The sequence below is a fragment of the Thunnus albacares genome, chromosome 11 (assembly GCF_914725855.1).
Source record: "Thunnus albacares chromosome 11, fThuAlb1.1, whole genome shotgun sequence".
NCBI classification, from domain to species: domain Eukaryota; kingdom Metazoa; phylum Chordata; class Actinopteri; order Scombriformes; family Scombridae; genus Thunnus; species Thunnus albacares.
In genome coordinates this window covers 28,583,372-28,598,240 of record NC_058116.1, presented here as the reverse complement: position 1 = coordinate 28,598,240, position 14,869 = coordinate 28,583,372, and the positions used below count along the sequence as shown (strand labels likewise).

The 14,869-nt window shown below is 37.4% G+C and overlaps 1 protein-coding gene across 2 annotated transcripts; it reads left to right on the top strand.

The window, feature by feature from the left end:
* Positions 1-8: 8 nt before the first annotated feature.
* On the top strand, positions 9-13,885 carry si:dkey-219c10.4 (high affinity cGMP-specific 3',5'-cyclic phosphodiesterase 9A). Of its 2 annotated transcripts, none has more exons than XM_044366535.1 (15): positions 9-86; positions 1,843-2,096; positions 4,913-5,062; positions 5,162-5,213; positions 5,404-5,506; positions 6,176-6,318; positions 6,408-6,467; positions 8,278-8,455; positions 9,125-9,247; positions 9,807-9,899; positions 10,076-10,143; positions 10,245-10,347; positions 11,640-11,744; positions 12,536-12,682; positions 12,896-13,885. In XM_044366535.1, the coding sequence occupies exons 2-15, from the start codon at positions 2,009-2,011 to the stop codon at positions 13,088-13,090; spliced, it is 1,608 nt and encodes a 535-aa protein (XP_044222470.1). In that variant the 5' UTR covers positions 9-86; positions 1,843-2,008; the 3' UTR covers positions 13,091-13,885. The 2 variants fall into 2 exon arrangements, with proteins under 2 accessions (XP_044222470.1, XP_044222469.1); XM_044366534.1 differs by having other exon boundaries at positions 4,913-5,074.
* Positions 13,886-14,869: the final 984 nt, after the last annotated feature.

Below are 14,869 nucleotides of genomic sequence, written 5' to 3'. Positions count from 1 at the left end.
TGTTGACCGACAACCAAAGAGCTGCGGAAGAAGGATTTACACGAGTCTGAACTACAGCCGTACAGTCCGCACAGCGCCGTCTTCCGGTTTGGAGTATCTCCTTTCAAAGTTATAGTCAGGGGTGAACATTTAATACAACAAATTGTATGGAAGACCATTTAGACCATTTCCGCCACACACAAAAAATCAACCACTTACATCTCTCATTAACGAATAATCATATAATAACATTATCCATCACATCTGTTATATTTCAACGGAGCCCAGGAGGGTCTGTGGAGAAAAAAAATAACAAACTAATCATCTTATAATGAGTATCTCAGAGATATTATATAATTAGTATCTCATAATTATATCACAAATCATAATTAATAGTTAATTTAGATTTTACACTTGGCAGAAATGTACAGAAGTCTCTTGTGGGACTGCTAAAACATACAAGCAAGCTAGCTAGCTGTACCAACAACAAGCTAATCTAATTACTGCAGACTGGAGACTATTGGCTCTGCAAGCTAGTATAATACCATGCTATCTAATATCTAGCTGTGGGTTTGATGATATGGGAGTTAAAATGGATACATTTCAGCAGGAATTAATTGGAAATTATGTTTGGGTTTTTTTTTTTGGTTTTTTGTATTTGTTTGTAGTGACCAACATGAAGACACATATGAAACAGCACAAGACAAGAGGGAGAACTAGACTCAGAAAAACCAAAACAAAAGGGAAAAAAAAGCAAAACGGCAGCAATAACAACAACAATATAACAAACAAACAGGCAAAAAAGCATAATGTTTGGCTGAGATTTTCTTGTTGTAGTACACGTGTGTAGGTAGGCGTGTGTGTTTGTGTGGGTGGGTGGTTGGGTTGTCTATGTGAAAGATATAGAGGGAGAGAGAACATATGGGGGAGACAGTATTAACCAAAGGAAGAAAGAAAGAGAAAAGAAAATAACAATTACAGTACTATTGAAGGGCAACTCTGGTTGGGCTCTAAGGACAAAGAGGCGCCAGGGTGGGAAAAAAATGAAAATTATGTCTCTTTAGTGGCTTTGTACTATGTTCTCTTCATTATTTGATGTTTTTTTCAGACAGATATTTTGAACACATCACTCAAAATGTCTGGACAACAGACCCACAATGAATCTAAGGGAAAATTACAACTATAATACAGAAATATGAAAGTAACTTGTTTTTAAAAAGAGATTCTCACGTGTAGTTTGAAGATTTTATTGTTGCCTGTGTTTTATTTATTAGCAGCATTTTTATTTCTAAATGTGACAAATATGAAGATCCCTTCATAATGCACTTACAATGTAAGTGATGGAGGACACAGTCCACAGTCCCCCTTCTGTGCTAAAATGTATTTAAAAGTTCATTGGAAGATAATATGAGGCTACAGCAGTCTAAATTAGTACAATCAAGTCAATCTATATAAAATATATATAAAGTTGCTGTCTTTTTAGTGCCAAATTCCCTCTTTTCGAGACACTGAGAGGGGATTTTTTACAAAGACTATCGCTGTTATTTGTCTAACTCAGGCGGCTGAAGTTTTATATTGTCTTCAGATAAACTTTTAAATAATTTTTTGCTCAAATCGAAGGACTGTGGATTTTGTCCTCCATCACTTACACTGTAAGTGCGTTTGAATTTTCTAATGATCAGTATGAACAGGAAGAATGATTACAGCAAGAAAAACCTGTTTCAGTGCTTATATGGGCACCTGACTGTTAAGTTGTAGTGCGCCTGGACCACTACAGAAATAAGCATCCTTAAAAAGAGAGAAAAAAGGCAACTAGTTGTTACTTTGAGTGTTTTAATTTGCATTAATTTGTCTGTCATTCAGAAACACACGGTCCACATGGAGGACAGGGAAGGAGGAGCCGAGGAAGAGGTGGGGAGGATAAAAACAAGGGGGTGGAGTGTTGTTCCAGTAAAATAATGAGATGAGACAGACGATAGATTCAGATCAGCGGTCCACACAGAAACATCAGTAGCTCAGATTTCATGACATGGCAACAAAAATCATCTACTTCACAGTGAACGGGAGACCGGAGCAGGCTGAGTTCCCGCTGGATTGTCCTGCCCAAGATGTCAAAGGTAGGAGCAGAAAATTGATTTATTAGAAATGTATTTTAAGGTATTAAAGGATCAGGATCAGTGGTGGAAAGTAACTAAGTACTCAAGTACTGTACTTACATACAATTTCGAGGTAATTGTACTTTACTTGAGTATTTCCATTTGATGCTACTTCATACTTCCACTCCACTACATTTCAGAGGGAAATATTGTACTTTCTACTCCACTACATTTATTTAGTTAGATTTAGTTACTTTTCAGATGAGGATTTGACACAATGGATAATATAAGAAGCTTTTAAAATACAACACATTGTTAAAGATGAAACCAGTGGTTTCCAACCTTTTTGGTTTTTAACATCTTACAAAAAGCAGTGTGTAGTCGGGGTCACATTTCACATGTCTATGAGTTGTTAACAGCTCCACCAAATAGTGATTTTTCCCTCTAAACTTCTCACATGCTTTCATTCCAATAAATGTTCAAAGGATCCAATATTTCACCATAAATCAAAGATTAGAGAAAAAGTCCAAAAACTGAAAACAGATTTGTGTATCAGAACTTTGTTTTTTCTTCTTTCCTCTCCCATTAATCATCTCATGACCCCTCAGATTTATCTGCTGACCCTTTGGAGGGGCCCAACCCCTAGGTTGGGAACCACTGGACTAAACTAGCTAACTGTATATAAAGTAGTGTAAACTAGCTCCACCTCCAGCAGCTACAACAGTAACATGCTGCTCTAACACTGATGCTTCACTATTAATAATCTAATGATGTCATATATAATAATATATCAGTCAGAGGGACCAAACCACTACTTTTACTGCAATACTTTAACTACATCAAGCTCATAATACTTATGTACTTTTACTGCAATACTTTAACTACATCAAGCTCATAATACTGATGTACTTTTACTTTATTCGTGCAGGACTTTTACTTGTAATGGAGTATTTTTACATTGATATATTGGTACTTTTACTGAAGTAAAGGATCTGAATACTTCTTCCACCACTGGTCAGAGTGCACACAAACACATATCCATATCTGCAATTATAATATTGATTTTGTATCTACTCTTCTTTAATATGCAATTGCTTCTTTGAGTAATATGAACACATTTTTGGTCATGCTGTACATTTGCCAAACTTCACCCATGTTTCCCATGATTTTACAGTTATTGAAAGAGGGAAGCATAATGTGAATATCTGAGATGTTATTATAAACTGACACAAGAAAAAAAACTTGTGTTCATAGATCAAATACATGCGTCAATCATTACATAAACAGAGACTTGTAAGTGTTGGAGGTACAGCGATACAGCTGCTACTGACAGCTCCTCACTTGTCACATCGGTTGGAGGCTTTGTCTGGCACTGGCTATTATGTAGGCTTTGTTTCAAGTGGTGTGGAAGGCCAAATAAAGCACCTTAGTGGATTTTTCATAGATAGCAGTCTTTTGTTAACATACTGTATATATCGATGTGGAGTGTAAATCACTGCGTACATCGGTATGCGGTTAACCCTTGCATACATTGTGTAAGTTACCCTCTATGCAAAAATGTGTGTTTTGCTTATTGTTACTTCACTGTGCAGAATGCTGTGTGTGCAGTTTGATGCTAGAAAGAAAATTAGTTTAAGGCGTCCATCTATAAGCATAATTGTGACATTATAACTAGTTTGGAGCCAATTGTGGTCCATTATGCAATTAACACAAATGAGATGTGGAAGCTTGAAACATTCAGTGCACAAACACTGAGAATTAGTGAAGTAGGAGACATCTTGGGTCCAGCAGTTTAACTTTTGAAATAAACAGTATTTACATATTCATTGATTCTGGATTTTTCAGTGAGGTAGGTAGATGTGCTTTATCTGTTGAAAAACCATCCACCCATCCATTTTTCAATGCTTATCCAGGATTGGGTCATGCTGACATCAGTCTGAGTAAGGAAACCCAGACATCCTTCACTCCAGCTCCTCCTGGGGGATCCCAGGCCAGAAGAGAGCTCCATCTCACCCTCACTTGTGAACAAGACCCTGAGATACTAGGACTCTTTCATTTTTAGATGTCCTAACACATGTCTGGATGGCATCTTTAATTTTACTAGTGTTATAGAGCAAAGAATATTTAGTTTTTTTTAAAAGTGACTTTTTATTTGTATTTGAAGCGTGTTGATATGCGTATCTCTGAGGGAGCCTTCAAAACTATAGAAAAGTGGTACTGTGCTCTAATAAACCTTTATTAAGGTTTTATAAGTTGTAACTAATGCCTTTAAAAATGGTTAATGTTAATCATTAATTAATGCTTTATAGATCAGTTATGAGTTATTATTAAGACCATATCTGGGGTTTGCCAGTTTACTAAAAAACCTCTTTAGACAGTGTTTATCTTTCTATTTGGTAATAATGAAGGTATACCTGTTAGTAACCAATTAATAAATGTCTAATAAGTTGTTAAAAATGGATTTTTGTATTTTGGACCACTAGATAAGTGTCATTCAGTCCAATTAGTCGAAGGGTTTTTTCACAACGTAGCTGGCAACTCAAAAGTTGTTCTTATCATTGTCATAACTGATCTATGAAGTATCAATAAATGACTATTAACATTTAATGAAGATATTAGTTACAACTTGTAACCACCTTTTATAAAGGATGTCTCATTAGCAAATTGTACCTAAAAGCCTAACATAAAAAATCATAACTCCAGGTTGCTTCATTAGCTTTTTAAGGAGTTTTCAGCTGCACTTTACAGTCTTCTACAGTTTGCTCTATGAAAGCAGTTAAATAATTTCTCAGGCCATACTGTCAAATGAACACAGAGCCTTTTTTTTTTTTCTCCAGATCTTTTCCGCTCTGCAGCCGAGGCGGGACCTCATGACATCCTGAAGCTGTACAACCCCAAAGGCAACATCATCAACATCTCCCCACATCTGGAGCCCAACAGCCCGAACTCCTGCTACAAGCTGGAGGTGGTGGCTGCCGACTGCAACAGTGAGCCGTTAGGTATCTTTACCTTGGCACCATGGGAAACTGAGTGTGTGGGTTTCTTTAAAAACTGTAGACAGTCTGCTTTGTTTCTTGTCGTTTCAGGTGTCGACCTTGCTGGTGCGCTGGGATTTGACCTCTTATCCATGGAGAAAAGGTAGACAAGATAGGAAATAGATAATTTAGTTATGCTTTCATCAGATTGTTTGATGTGTCACATATCTGGGATTAGGATGCTTCACAAGGAGGTCAGATAAACAGCGTGAGATCAAGAATTTGAGCCTTTTAAAACAGTTCAAATGTATAGATGGATGTATAATAACCAAAGATCTTACTGATGGTGTCAGACTGCAGGGTCTGGAGAAGAAGATCCTGATTGAAGCTGGTGAGACTCCTGCAGTCGTGTATGAGATGAAGAAACAGGTGGATTCATTCCGGGAGAAACTAGAGGTACGGATGAAGTATTCTGAGATTTTAAAGCTGCCTGAGAAATTTGGGAAATACAGAAAACAATAGAGAAGAAAAAATTTTTCAAAAGTTAAAAAAGTTTGCTCTGGTCAAAAAGAAGTATAAATTAATGATGTTTTAAAGGTGCAGTGTGTAGAATTTAGTGGCATCTAGTGGAACAGACTCGGCAGAAATGGAATATAATATTAATAAGTATGTTTTAATTAGTGTTTAATCACCTGAACATAAGAATTGTGTTGTTTTCGTTACCTTAGAATGAGCCCTTTATATCTACATAGGGAGTGGGTCCTCTTCCACGGAGGCCGCCATGTTGTGCCACCATGTTTCTACAGTAGCCCAGAGTGGACAAACCAAACACCAGCTCTAGAGAGGACCTTTTGTGTTTTTTGCTAGTTTTTATTCAGTTGATTGCAATCTGCAACCTCGCCACTAGATGCCACTAAATCACACAACAACTTTAAATGAGTCACTGGTTTAATTTTCCAAAATTGTGCAGTTTGTTACTATTTTTAAATTAGTGATTCTTAGCAGTAGATACTAAATAATTTGTCATTCCTGGCTTAAATCTTTAGGATTTAATTGTAATTTGATGAACTGATGGAAAAACGTGCCTCTCTAACATCTGGCTTGAGCTGATTCACCCTTTTTCAGAGTGTGGAGCATCTAAGCTGGCTTGGATTGTTCAAGGACTTGTCAGAGGGAACACATAAGCCCTCCCCGTTCTACCACAAGAGAACCCTGCGTAAGACCAGAGAGGAGTGTGAGCACGTACGAGAAAAGTTCCTTCAAATGAGGCACGTGCACATGCAAAACTCACAGACAGGAAATAACTATTTCCCTCCATATGATATATGTTTAAATATCCACATTGTCACATTCACAGCTCTCTGGAGGTATCAGAAGAAGTAAGGCAGTACTTAAAGACTCCAACCTTTGATAACTGGTAAGTGACCAGTATATGAATCTAACAGTGGAGGCGTTTTATATCATCTGAAGCATCGGTGTTCATCACCGTGATGCGCTGGGTGTCGGTGTGCATGCATGATCACATACAAACAACCAGTGCACCTGTTTTCTCAGCGTGTACAGACAGCGAAGCAGACGGTCAGCTAATGACACTCGTACCCAACAAGCATCTCTGACGTGTTTCTGAAGAGGATAGGAGCCCTCACCCTTTTCTTCTGATCAACATACTCATCTCAATATGAATAGGGCCCGCAGAGGGCTCACAAATCAAAAGAAGGCCTTCATAAAAGGCTTAATCAGCACACCGTGTTTGAAGTGCGCTTCACGGGGAGGAAGCGCATGCCGCATTCAGTAAAGGCTTGGTCATCATTTCGTTTGTCCAAAAGCTTTTAAAGCAAATGTGAAAAGGTGGAGGTGGACAGATATGAGGTTAGGCTGAGGCTACAAAATGAGAACTGAAGCTCGGTCACATTATCAAAGAAAATCACAGGATTCCTTTGAAATCCTATTAAACATACTTTCCTGCTATTTGAACATAGGGGTACAAACATTTGTATACATAATGTAATAAAACTGCTGCATGTTTTTACTCTCTACAGTATATACTGGCAAGAAGTAACTGACATAATGTTCAGTGGTGGTTATGTGGAAGCCTGGTTTCCTTTAGACAAACTACTTCTAAGGGGTGTTTCATACAGAAGGCACGGAAAAACTAGTCTTATTGTAAAAAGCCTGTCTTAATTTAGCCTGAACCAGGATTTGGCTATTTCTATAAGACAACTCAGATCAGATATAAGTTAAGCCTGGTTTAAATTCATGAGACCAAAGACATCAAGTACAGATCACACCTATTCACTAAACGGACATAATAAGACTGATGTACACGACCATGAAGAAGCACAAATTAAACATATAATTTAGACAGTAAATTAAAGATTCTGGTATAATTATGCCATTGTGAGTTCAAGTCCCATGTGAATAATATGAGTTTTCCATTTTGTTTCACAACTGCTAAAAAACATATGTAACAAAAAAAGCAAACAGGACCCAAATCAGGTAATTTATTCCATAGCAAGATAGCAAAAATAAGGTAATTTCCCTCCATGTGGTGAAAATTAAGTAGTATTTCTAGGTGTTGGTTTAATTTCTTTAATTTAGGTACATTGCATATAAACCAGAGCAACTGGTGAAAACGATCATTTCACTACAAGGCTGCAGCCATGTGTCAAACTTAAAGTATTTAATGACTTTCAGTACTTTTGGAAGCACACATGGACTGGAATACTTTGCAGATACTAGAAACCGACAAAGCTCTGAGCTTTATATATTTTAAGCCGGCAGTAAGTGTGTCAAATTGTGATAAATTTAATACATGCTGCAGTTTGACTCTGACTTCTGTTCACATTTCACCAGTAATGAGAGACTTTGGAGATCACACAGTTTTTTTCAGTCCAGCAGATTGATTGTAACACTGGCTCCGATCCCGTCGCCAGATGTTCTTTGGCCGGCGCCTAATATGTTGTACTGGCTCTATTTTAACTTTAGACTTCATTGGCCTTGTCGACCAGGATATTTAGACCTTAGAAGTTGCTCAACTTTTCAACTAAATGTTTCAGATATCAGTTTTTTAATGTGGGATACAGTATGTCTATACCAGTTTATAAACCACATCTATATCTCTTTCTTTGCTCCAGGGGATCGGGCAAATAACGGACAATATCAAATATTCTGCTCTCTATACTTAAGCACTGTCTCATGGTGTTTTGTGTGTGTGTGTGTGTGTGCAGGCAGTGGGAGGACGCAGAGATAATGGTGCTCCTGCAGGTCATGTACACAGATTTAGATTTCATAGCGATCTACAACATCGAGCCTGAAGTACTGCAGCAGTTCTTGTTTGAAGTCTACCGAAGATACAACAACATCCCTTTTCATAACTTCAAGCACTGCTTCTGTGTTACCCAGATGGTGAGTGTGTGTGTGTGTGTGTGTACCAGGTATTACTCATGTTGTGGGGACATAAATCTATCTGTGGGGACTCATTTCCCTTTTAGGGACAAAAAAGCAAGCTGCCATAATGTAAATCATTTGATTTCAGGGTGAAGACTTGGTTTAAGTTTAAGGTTAGGTTAGCGTTACGTTAAGTCTCCAGGAAATAAATGTAAGTCAAAGTAATGTCTTCTGAAGTGATGAAAACATGCCGGTGTGTGTGTGTTTGTGCTCCAATGACGTTTTATTAAATTGTGAGCAAATCACAGAGAGCCCAATTGTGTCTGTAATCATCAAATTGTGCAATTACCTGTATGCCATCATCTCGATGGCTAATTGGTGAAGGACATCTAGAGAGGAGCCTCAAATCAGTCAGGCTCTCAACACGACCTCAGAGGAGGACATGTGATGGTTTAAACTCCTGTTAGTAACATTTCTGTGAAAAATAAAAGTATTAATGTATCTCTGATGCTTAAAGATCAATTCCTTAAACCTGCATTAATTAATATCTTTGATATCCTTGAATCAGATGACTTTATGTAATGTGAGAGGTTTGTTCATAAGCACAAAATCACAGAATTATCACTTCACTCATGGATTATCACCAGTTTTCATTCTGTATTTTACTGCCTGTTTATCTGTGAGCAGATGTACGGTTTGATCTGGCTGACTGACCTCAGGAGTAAGATGGACAACATCGACCTGCTGATCATGCTGACCTCTGCAGTGTGCCACGACCTCGACCACACAGGATACAACAATGCCTACCAGGTATTAAGTTACTTACTGGGCGTCCCTGTAACAAACTTCTTGATGTAGAATACATGAATATTATCGTCAATATCTGCAGTTTACATCGATATATATATAAATTTGATGTCTTTAGGTGTGTTGTATCCTGTACACTCTTGTAGGAGTACTTTTCACTGATACTGGATATTTGAGGCTAATTGATTGATTTCAGGGTTTAAAAAATCCAATAATGACAATCTTCTGTAGGTGCACAGCTATGCAGCGAGATAAACACACTTCCAGTAAAGGTTGAAAACAGCAGGTTGACTTTCAGGTTTTTACTGGAAGAAATTGTGAGACTATAAAAACAAACAACAAAGTCAAGAGGTTGTGATGTAGCACATTGCTCCCTCTGGTACGATAATCTTAATAATGTCCTGTAGTGTGTGATGCATCATTATTTTTTTTGAAAGTTTTTTGAAAGTCATGCATCATATTTATTTTTTATTAATCAATGGTGAAAATAATCGTTAGTTGTAGCTCTAAACTCTATGCTTATAATCAGGAAACGCTGAAGTAATATACAACCATCTTTCAGATAAACGCTCGGACTGAACTCGCTCTTCGCTACAACGACATCTCTCCGCTGGAGAACCACCACTGTGCTGTAGCTTTTGAGATCCTGGAGGAGGTAAAACTTTCTCTTCAGAACTTTTCTATCCAAGCTGCCATGAAACATATTCTGTTAGACATGAATTCAAGAAAGTGAATTTTGATCTTCTATTACATATATCTGGAGGTATAAAGAGGATTATAATACAGTTAAACTAGTGACAATGAACACATGGTTTTCTTATTTTTTTGTAGACAGAGAGCAACATTTTCAGAAACTTGTCCATGGATCAGTACAAACGGATAAGAGAAGGGATCATCAAGTGAGATCGTCTTTCTCATTCTCTTAACATGCACATGTTCTCATGTTATTGAGTCAGAATAACACGGCAGCATCGTGCTCTTTATCCTGTTGTAACTGCAGATGTATTCTGGCCACTGACATGACGAGACACAACGAGATCCTCAACAAGTTCAAGTCCATCCTGCCTGCGTTTGACTTCACCAACAAGGACCACAGAGATGTGGTGAGAGGAGGAGTGCAGATGTAAACACAACACAACATGACTTTTTATATCTCTTCTTATTAGTAGCAGCAGTTATATTTGGTTGTTTATCAAGAGCGTGAAGTAATTCCAACTTAATCTGTATCTATATAACAAAAAACTGTTTGTCTGATACAAGAGTAGTCATTTTTTATGACTGATGAAACCATGTAACTACAATAACACCAGTTCAGTTCTGGCCAGGGACCGTTGCTGCATGTCACTCCTCTTTCTCTCCCCATGTTTCCTATCTATATCTCTAGCTGTTAAATAAGGCAAAAATGCCCAAAAAATGATCTAAATGATCCAAAATCAACAATACAAAATCAGCACAAAGCAACAATACATACAAACATTTCTTCTTTTTTTGGGTGGCATTTATATACCTTTATTGGACATTGACAGTGGAGAGATGACGAGGGGAGACTAGCAGATGGGGAATGACATCTGGGATCATGCCCAGTGACTTCATCCATAGGCCACCAAACACAAGATAAAGTCAGAACCACACATTTAAAACTACTGAACTGATGGGCTGCTGGATTTTTATTTGATTTATATTTCTTATATCATATTCATTATAGGATTAGAAATGCTTGTATCAAAGTGAAAAACTCCCACACACTGTCCTGATTACTGCTAGATCGATCGTTTACACCAGAACGTATTAAATATGAAATGAAAACAGTTTGTGAGATATGTTTACTTGTCTTCAAGTTGTGCTGACTTCTGACACATCTGTCATACAGTCAGGTGTGCAGAGATACCTTTTAAGCATTTTGAAATTTTAAACTTAAGTTGCTTTCAGGGGAGCTCATCAAAAACTCAGCTGTCCAACCCTGCTCTTTTATGTAGAAGGAAAAAACAAACTTCAGGCACTCATGCATGGAGCAGGAATGAAAAAATCTTGGATTAAGTTAAAAAGTCTTTATTCAACATGGCTACTTACAATTAAAAAACCGACCGGTTTCAACCATAAAGGTCTTCATCAGGGTACAGGGCCTTTATGGTCGAAACCGGTTGGTTTTTTAATTTAATCCCAGATTTTTTCATTCCTGCTCCACGCATGAGTGCCTGAAGTTTGTTTTTTTCCCTCTATGTGATGACCCTTATCTTCAAGAGCACCTGCATTTTTTCTTGAGTTTTATATGATCAAGACAGTCTTTGAACACACCATTACCTCTTTTTCACAAGTCCTGCTCTTTTATCTTCCTCTCTAAAGTAATATGTATCTGTCTACTATCTGTGTGTTTTTTTTCCTGTTGTGTGAGCAGCTAATGATGATTCTGATCAAAGTGAGCGACATATCCAACGAAGCGCGGCCCATGGAAGTGGCTGAACCCTGGCTGGACTGTCTTCTGCAGGAATTCTACAACCAGGTAACTGAATCCTGCTGTATGTAAAGACATTTCACACTGTGACAAAACTATAGAGCCCCGTTCTCTTAGATGATCTGACCTTCCTCGCATTGTATTTCATAGTAAGAATTTAATGAATATGTTGTCTTATTGATTCAAAACCTGATTTTGTAAAGCTGGCTACTGATAAGTATTGTGTGTGTGTATCCAAAGCCTGATATATCTTATTCCTCTGTACTGTAGACCTCTGTTGTTGTCCAAAAACTATTAAAAACATGTCATTGAGCCACACTGCTGCACTGAGTGACATGTTCCTTCACCATGGAGAGTTTGGTAACGTTAGCTTATTTAGAAATGACTCCAAAGAGTAATAACAGCAATCGTGTTTTCAGTCTCTGGAGAGTAGTTCTATGTAAGGCAGACGCCACTCAGCATGTACAAGAATGTGGCTCCGAACTTCAGCACAAAATCAAGAGGTTGTGATAGGTAGCGCAAAAAGCTAGCAAAGCTAACAATCCTGCACATGCTCAGTGGTGTCTGTCTTACAAGGAACTACTCTCCAGAGACTGTAAGAAGGATCAATTCATTGTCTATTTGGCTCTGTACATGACATCTGTTGACAATAAGAAAAATATAGAAAATCGCCAGCTATATCCTTTAAGTGAGCGAGTCTCGCAGTGTACCAGCAAGTCACTGTCTGCTGTTGTGTTTAGACGAAGCTCTCTGATTCAGGGACGATAGATTTAATAAGTAAAAGACAACATCAAAGCCATTCCAGTCTGATCCTTTTGGACTTTTTCTTTGGTCCTCAGAGTGATGTGGAGAAGTTAGAGGGTCTTCCAGTGACCCCCTTCATGGATCGGGATAAGATAACCAAGCCTTCATCTCAAACAGGCTTCATCAGATTTGTGCTTTTGCCTCTCTTCATCGAGCTGGCTAACCTCTTCCCCTGCCTGGAGGTAATTTATTTTAAAAATTCTGAAAAAATATACAGAACTAACTCAAAGCAACAGGAAGTTTTGGGTTTAGTCATTATGGGAAATGTAGGAAATCACTAATTAACTAAAAGTAGACGAGTCAGGGGTATAAAATGTTGGTGAACAAGAAAAGTCAGTTACTTTATGACAGAATAAATCTCAGCATGCATTGATCACTGTTGATTAATGCTGCAGCAACACATTATCGACCCGGTGCGGAAGGCCCTCGACTACTACACAGAGATGGAGAAAGCGCTGGACAAGGAGAAACAGAACCGGGCTCAGAGCGAGAACGCAGCCAAGAGCAAAGAGACGTCTGCGGGCACGCAGAGCACAGCGGACAGCCAGACGGACGCCGGGGACGAAGCCTCTAAACCAGACGCACAGTGAACTACGGTGGACGGTACATTCAAGAACTGAACAGAGTCTTACACATCTTATATCAAGATTGTATACATTTATATTTATTCAGATGTATTTGGTGAGCACAAGTACTGTATGCTGTTGTATTGTAGTTTTGGTGTTTGCAGTATTACATTTATTCTCATGGACCCAACTTTTATAACATCTTAAATAAAAACATGGTGCCACTGTGTTTCATGTAAGTTTCATTCAATATTCTCACAAATAATTATATATAATAATAAACTCTCTCACATATATGGTATGTATTGTCTACAGTATACCAAGAATGAATTCCACTTGCAAAAATATTGATACTAAATGCATCATGTATCAGCAATTAATAAATCTATTCAAATGTTTTGTTGTTTCCATTTAGCTCCATGCTTAAAGAAAGATTCATATTTCTGAAATATTCTGACAGCAGTTCTTATGGTGTAAGACTTAAAACCCATATTGGTCAAACCAAAATGACTATTTTTGAATTTTTCTCAGTGTTTCCTAACACAACATTGACCTTTGAGAAAGTTTTCAGACCTACAGTATGTAGAGTTAAGTTTGGGAACAATAAAAAATAAACTTTATAAAAATTAAAAATCTAAAGATTGTTTGTCACCTTTAAAAAAAGAAGTAGTGATGTTCTTCTAACAGAACAAGAAAAGGTCACAGAGTAAACAATCATATTACAAGATAAGAAACAAAATCACTGAAATGGTTAAGATCCGTGAAAAGTGGTAAAAGGTGTGTTTTATTGCGGTGGTTCTCAAAGTGGGGTCCAGGTACCCCCAGGGGTCCTTGAGAAGGTTCCAGGGGGTCCCCAGCAAAAAGGAGAATAATTTATTTTCACTATAATTTCATCCATAAGTAACACAAATGACAGAACATATGACTGTTTTGTTCATGGCTTTCATGTACTTTCTATTATAAAATGTAATAAAATTGTGAAAAATGTCCATCCCAAGTTCCCAGAGCCAACAGTTACCCGTCAGAGTGTCTTATCTTGTCCGACTGTAGCCTGAAACCCAAGTTTGTTATCAGAGAGGAATATTAAAACCAGAAAATATTCACAATTTTTGCTCAAAGAACTGCTTTGTGATTATTTGATTACCAAAATTTAATACATTTTCTGTTGATTAACTAATTGATTAATTAACTAATCATTGTAGCTCTAATTCTAACAGACAGACTCTCTGTGAACCTGGAAACTGGAGCATAAACACTTGAATTTATGATGTCATCAGGTCACAGAAATGTGTCTGTTGCTGTGGGTGTTCAGAGTTTTTGTTTGAGATTTGCAGGATCTGAGAGGTTGAAAAGTATTCAAATAGTTTTTATGCTTCAGTTGTTCTATTATGAGTGTGATCTCCCTCTATAAATACACACTTTCACACAATTCAGAAGCCATTATTTATTTTCATATAATATAAATGTTCTTTTTCCAATAAAATGTTGATGTTATCCTCAGCATTAAATGCTTTAAAGTTGATCTTTTGAAAACTTCTATGAATTGAAACATCTCTAACTATATAGAATGTGTAGTTTACTTCACAGTGAGGATTTAATGTTTGTTTTAACACAGGATCACACATTCTGGGGTTAATAAACATCCAATGTTAATTTTCCAGGCAAATTCTCTCTAAAATAAAGAATTAGCTTTTCCATTCCTCATTTATTTATTTGCTTTAGTTGTTCCAACTTTATTCCAACTTAACTCCAACAAAATTTCATATTTCCTTTGCAGGATTTTGTACACATTGCTAATGTTGT